This window comes from Belonocnema kinseyi, chromosome 10 (genome assembly GCF_010883055.1).
Source record: "Belonocnema kinseyi isolate 2016_QV_RU_SX_M_011 chromosome 10, B_treatae_v1, whole genome shotgun sequence".
In the NCBI taxonomy this organism is placed as follows: Eukaryota; Metazoa; Arthropoda; class Insecta; order Hymenoptera; family Cynipidae; genus Belonocnema; species Belonocnema kinseyi.
In genome coordinates, this window is record NC_046666.1 from 101,054,567 (window position 1) to 101,061,317 (window position 6,751).

General features: G+C 45.4%; 1 protein-coding gene across 1 annotated transcript; it reads right to left on the reverse strand.

The window, feature by feature from the left end:
* Positions 1-4,324: 4,324 nt before the first annotated feature.
* Positions 4,325-4,681, reverse strand: LOC117181295 (myosin light chain kinase, smooth muscle-like). The gene has a single exon (XM_033373853.1). The coding sequence runs from the start codon at positions 4,679-4,681 to the stop codon at positions 4,325-4,327; it is 357 nt and encodes a 118-aa protein (XP_033229744.1).
* Positions 4,682-6,751: the final 2,070 nt, after the last annotated feature.

The window sequence follows — 6,751 nt, forward strand, 5'->3', positions numbered from 1 at the left end:
TCAGCATCCTGAGGCCGATGTGGTGGCCGCCCTCGATGGCGCTTCTGGGCCGGAGGGTCCTTTGTCGAGATTCTGGATCAATGGATCGATCTCGGGACTTTCTAGAGGTCACCCTTTATGATATTCCTGTACAGGATGGAGACAGTGGTGTGGGATTTTGAAGAAGGGGTTCGTAATTTTGGTCGTCCTGGATATCAAGGGTATCCATGGGGGGGCCTAAAGTTTGTTGAGGCCTGGATATCCGGGGTATCCATTAGGGGCCTATATTTTGTAGAGACCTGGATATCAGGAGTGTCCATTGGGGGCCTCGATTTTTTCTTAATGCGTGGGTCGGTTTATAGGTCCCGCATTGAAGTAGCTATAGGTGTGGGTTTCCGAGCAGTTACGGGGCTACTCTCTAATGGGAAATCCCACCCTGTTGGAGCGGCAGTGGCGCCTCTCTTTCATAGACCTGTCCATTAATCCGTTCTAGAATAGTGAAGGGTCCATTGCATAGGGGGGCTAGGGCGGAATTAAAAACGTTTTGGGCATCCGAGAGTTGGTGGTTTCGGACAAAGACTTGGTCTCCGACTTCGTAATTTTGCGCGAATTCTTTAGGAGCTTTTTTGTTAAGGTACTGGGCCTGACGTTGCCTCAATTTATGGATTCGGGCGTTCCTGGAACTGTCAAAGGGTGCAGGTGGCCTTGGGAAGGTCCATTCACCAGGACGTTTGAGAATAGCTCCGAAAAGAACTTCACTGGGAGTGAGCCCAGTCGCAGTGTTACATCGAGTGCTAGTTTTATAAAGAATTTCGTGAATTTGAAGATCCCAGTCTTTGTGGGGGCGCACGGTTAGACGTAACCTTATACCTTTTTTAAGATCTTGCTTATGGCGTTCAGTTGCATTGGCTCTAGGGTGGTAAGTGGGGGTAGTCCATCAGGAGTTAGACCATTTTTGGCAAGCTTCGAGCCAATTTTTTCCCTGAAATTAAGGCCCGTTGTCGGCAAGTAGGGCTCTGGGATAACTGTAACGACGGAAAGCCTCGCGTTCTACTGTAGCGATAATCTGGGGGGTCTTAAAGTTACTCAGGGGGAAGGCCTCTACCCATTTTGAAAAAAGGTCGGTTACTACGAGAAGGTAGGTTTTTCTTCGTCCGGATCGGGGATAAGGACCCATCAGGTCTAGGGCGACGGTTTCCCAAGGGTTCTTTGGCTCCCGGCGGCATTGTTGGTCACAGTGGGCAGTTCTGAGGGGTTTGCAATAAGCACAAAGATAGCAACTTTGTACGTATTCCATGATGTCCTCTCTCATCTTGGGTCAGAAAAAGCGCTGTTGCATGGCACGAAGGGTCTCGTCCATACCCGGGTGTCCGGCAAGTCCAGAGTCATGATGTTCATAAAGTACCAACTCACGAGCCATATCTGGGACGTGGAGAAGCTAGGTGCAGGGTGTTGTACAGCTGGCTCTCCACAAACCACCATCGTTAAGGGAATGCTGTTTGAAAAAGACTGCTTCTTTTTCCGTAAGAGCTGGTAGTGACGCAAGATGTTTAATTTTTGAGACGATTTTACACGTCTCCGCATCTGCCTGTTGGTCTCTTGTAACGTCATTGTACAGATCACGTGTTTTCATCGACGCAAAGTACGGTGGCTGTTCGGACGTGGTATTTTTATTTTCAGGGGTAGTGGGCGTTCATCGATAAAGGGGTCTTTTCATCGTTAATGACAGAGGGGGTTTCAGCTAGGGCCACAGGGAGTAGGCTTTGACTCGTGAGGCATTTTTCTACCGTGAAAGAATGAGTTCCTAGTTGGCAGGCCCATTGTCTGAGTTTTCCCCGGGTCTCTTTAACGTGATGCAGCCATGTGATTGCTTTATCATCCGTTCTAAGGACGATGGGACGGCCTTGTAGATAGGAAACAAACTTATTGAGGGCCCAAATTATTGCGAGGCATTCTCACTCGCTTTTTTCATAACGGGACTGAGTGGAGGAAAATTTGGCACTAGCGTAGCTGATAATGCTTCGGGTAGAGTTTAGCTTGGTTTGGTAGAGTACCGCTCCCATCCCTATGGAACTTGCATTGATTTGCAGGGTGTAGAGTAGTCCGCTGATAGGGTGCCCCAGGCGTAAAAGCTTTTTAAACAGGGTTTTCACGTTTCGGAAAGCACGTTCTGCTTCTGGGGTCCAGTTCTATCGACTGCCTTGCTTACCGAGGAAGTCCGTAAGTGGTGCGACTGTAATGGAAAAATGTGGGACATGTTCCTGGCTCCATCCACAGACACCTAGGAACCTATGTAAACTTTTTTTTTTGATTTGGGAGAGGTGGCTTCAAGTACAGCGTTCATGTTCTCTCTTTGGGGAAAGTTGGCTTCAGCGGTGATAACGTGACCGAGAAAATCGGTTGAGGTTTTTCCGAAGCGGCTTTTTTCCAGAGAAACATATAAGGCCGTGAATGTTGAGACGTTCCAAAATAAGTTCAACATGATGAATATGTTCTTCCCAGGTTGGAGAATAGATGATTATATTATCTAGATACACCATATAACATTTATTGACGCATCCAACAAGGGCAATTTGGGACATTAGTCGTCGTTACGTGCTGGGGGCATTTTTTAGTCAAAATGGCATAAACTTAAATTGATAGGTACCGCCTTGGGGAAGAGTGAAGGCCGTATATTTTTTTGAGCTTGCTTCCATCCGATCTTACCAGTAGCCATTACGAAGGTCGATAGTAGAAAAATGCGGTCATTTCCTAGGTCTTTAAGGGTATCATAAATATGTGGTAGCTCCTGGGGTGTATCGGCAGTGTTGGCGTTTAACCGTCGGTAATCGACGCAGAAACGGGGTTTGCCATTTTTACGTATGACGATTACCACTGGGGAACCATAAGGGGAATTTAAGGGCTCAATTATTTGATCGGCTAAAATTTGTTGTACCTGTTCCCAGATAAGCTTGCGTTTTTCTTCTGAACAGGGGTAGGCACGTAGTCGAAAGGGTTGGGTAGTTGTCAGCTCTTTTTTATGTTCAGCTCAATGGGTTTAGGTGGGAATTCCGGCAGGGTGTACGTTCGTTTTGGAACCGTTGAAGGGTGTCCTGAAATTTGGCGACATACTGGACTGGAACTTCCGTTAGAGCTTGGGCAATTTCTGGATCGTCTAAGGAGGGTGGGGGAGTTGTATTTTTGCAGTAAATGGTAAAACGCTGTTTTTTCCGGCTTAAACACATTTTCTGGGTCGATCGTAAACTGCCATTTGTTACTCGATCTAGGGATCTCCGAGGATTAAGGGATCGTTTATTTCATCGCTCACAAAGAAGGTACTTTTTGTACGATGTGCGCACACGGAGACTTTTAGTTCCACAGTTCCTTGGACATTAAGGAACGCTCTGGATTTTTCTATGTCCATTTTTTCCGTCCGATGACTTATTCGCTTATGCTGGGCTTCAGTTAAGTACTGGGGCTGTACAAAATTGTCCGTAGAAGCGCTGTCAAAAAGGGCCAGCATATCTTTATTGTTAAGAATTAGTCGGAAATGGGGGACAAACCAGAAACTTCGTTTCGTGGTTTGAAGTCTTATTGGGGGGCGGCATGACTAGGTGGCGCCCCTCGTTTTCCTGGAAGGGGGGGGTTGCTCCAGCGGAACTTTCCTGTTTATTCTCTAGACAGTCACGATTAAAGTGATTGCCCGGGCAATACCAACATTTTGGTAGTCGTCGTAAGGGGGTGGATTCGGTAAAATCATGTGGACGCTCAAACCGTTTGTCGGTCTGGGGTGTTTCGATTTCGTCGAATTCAGCCTCTACTGGCCTCAACATAAGGGTGTTGAAATCGGCTGATTAGGAAGACCTGATGCCGCGACGAATTGAGGGACGGAGTAATTCTACAAGCTTCGCGAACCTAGCTTCTTCGCGGGCATGGGGTTGTAGAAGTTGAAAAAGTAGAGACTTTTTCTGAAGAAAGAGACAAAACGGGCTCTTTGTCTCCTTGTTTCTGGGAGTATAGCTGGGAAGTCAGTCAACCTAGTGGGTCCATTCAAAGGGGAGACCGCGGTAAATTTCTCACCATCTCGCGGCAGTATCTTTTAGGGCTTGGGCTACTAGGGTAATCCGTTGTTCGGCTTGACTTCCTTGGTTGTGAAAATATTTTTCCATTTGATTTAAGAAGATAGTGGGGTCTTCGTAATCACGATCGTGGAACTCTGTAAAGGGGCGTGGGGAAACAGGGAGGGCACTTAGAATTGCCTGAAATGCTTGTAGATTTAGGTAGGGTGTCTGATTAGCATACCCGTGATTTTGGGCGGGGGGACGTTATAAAAAGAGGGAAGCTTTCCCACAGGGCCTGCATTTTGTCAAAGGGGTGGATTTCCTGCTGGGTATTGGACATTTATAAGGGGGTTATTTCCCACGGGGTCTGTATTTTGTTCAAGGCGTGGATCTTCGACAGGACCTTGGTTATCGAAAAGGAATGGATTTCCTGCTGGGTATTGGACATTTATAAAGGGGTCATTTCCCACAGGGCCTAGATTTTTTTCAAGGCGTAGATTACCCACAGGGCCTTGGTTGTCCAAAAGGGATGGATTTCCTGCTGGATATTGAACATTTATAAGGGGGTTATTTCCCACGGGGTCTGTATTTTGTTCAAGACGTAAATTATCCACAGGACCTTGGTTGCCCAAAAGGGATGGGTTTCCTGTAGAGTTGGCCATAGTAATTGACAGTGCGGCTTCACCGGAAGATCTAAATCCCACGTTTTGGCGCCAAATTAAGGTCAGTCTGTGGGTCGAGACTGAATAAATGATATTAAATTTAGATAAAGGGGTAGAATTAATTATATGAAGAGAGGGAGATAAGAAATAGACAGTGACTCTACGTTTGAGACACTTGTTGGTCCTGAAAAGGACCGATTGTTTTGCAGGTTTTTAGTGGATGTCACGACGAGTGACTTTGATAGTATTTTTATGTACTCGGTTGAACGGGGTGATGAGTGGAACATCGGTTGCTAATGTCACCGCCTCCGGAGTGTCATAATTGTCGACGGTGATTCCTAGAAGAGCAGTCAGCTCGGGGGAGGGGAGCTCATGTCCGATCGTCCGCTTAGGGTATTCGTGTTCGGAGAGCAATCCGGAAGTGTTCACGTAGTTATGCGTGGGAGTAGCTATCTTAACCTTGTAATAGGGGGTGAGGTTGATTCGTGGGGGGAGAGAAACCATGAAGGGATACCGGGATTGAGATCGAGGTATGTTGGATCCGCGTTGCGAGTATCGGGGGGGGGGGGGGGGGGGGGGAGGTCATAAGCGAGAGACTGACGGAGCGTGTATGACATCCAGGAGTGGTTTGGTCCGGTTTCGGTGACGTGTGGTTATCTACGTCGAGACTGGTTCGCACTGATACCCTAGATTGGCTGCCAGGAGACAAGGGAGGCAGGACGCTTAGCGGTACGGTGATGGGGGTGAATTGCCTCACGCGGTATGTAGCGCCTACATGGGAGAGAACTAAAAGCTCATACTCAAACAGATGGTTCGGTTTGGTGGTGAAACGGGGTTTCCACGGTGATATGGAGCTCTTCGATGCTGGAATCGAATTTCGTCGATGCTCTCTTTGTGCTGACGTTTAGTTCTCCGTGTCGCGGGGTGGTCCCACCGATACGGGAGTAACTCTCTGCGTAAAGGGGGTTGGCTGCGACTGTTCCGTGAAGGCGGCATGCAAATGCTAGAAAAGGGGGGGTCCCAAAAGGTAAGAAGGCGAGGTTCGGCGAAAATGATCCTTTATGTCAGGATCATCCATCTGCTCGTTCTGGGGGCTCGGGGAGAAGAGCAGCCTTGGTCTTGAAATGCGCTGTATTTAATGGCTAGCCGGTGGCCGCGCGCCACTTATAGCGCAAGTCAGGGGGGGGGGCATTGGCCTGCGGTCAAAATTGCCAAAGTTAACGAGCAAGGATGTTTTCGGCAATGCGGTTGGGCGCGGGTGTCGCACGATTGGCGCACTTTCATCAAACAGAAGTCTACAAGCGTGATCGACGATCAAAGTCGCGCTTGTGCTGTCGAATGTCCGAGATACTTTTATATTTTTTGACTAAGTGCCGCGAGTCAATTTATTCTAAGTTTATTGAAAGGTGGGGTTAAAACGCCCTGGCGACGAAAGAAAGAATCATGAAGGTTTGATAAATATTATTCATGGTTATAAATAGTATTTAAAACCATGAATATAATTTAGCGGACATCAAGTTTGAAAATCATTTTTTTTTTATAAAACATCAATCTTCTTGGTCGAAAATTCACCTTTTCCCTTGCCAATTTAACAATCAATTTTTTATCACAGTTTTTATCTGGGAATTGCTTTGAAATCGTCCTGATTCTTTTTTTCTTTTTTAATTTTTAAAATCTTTTCAAATATTCGGTCAAAATTAATTTTTCAAAATAAAAAATCATTTTCAATTTTCTTGGCAATCACAACAATTTTTGTTATTCATTTAATTCTCAAAAAGCTTGATTTTTTTTAATCTGCAAAAATCTGCATCGTTTTTTAAATTATTCGAAATAATTTAAATTTTTAAATAATTTTGAATCTTTTTTAAAAATAAAATTGTAGCGTTTAAAGTTAAAATTTAACTCATTACAATTTTAACAATTCAGTGCTTTCTATTTCGAAACCTTCTGTTCAAATTTATATAGCTTTTAATAATTGTTTATAATGGCTTGTTTTAAATGAATTGTCAAATATTGTTAAAAATTAGCGAAATTTTCTATTTTAATTTAAAAATTTCAAATTGAATGGGT

Bases quoted from the DNA above. Each gene is read 5' to 3' on its own strand.
- LOC117181295 (XM_033373853.1), bottom strand. From the start codon at position 4,681: ATGGCCAACTCTACAGGAAACCCATCCCTTTTGGGCAACCAAGGTCCT.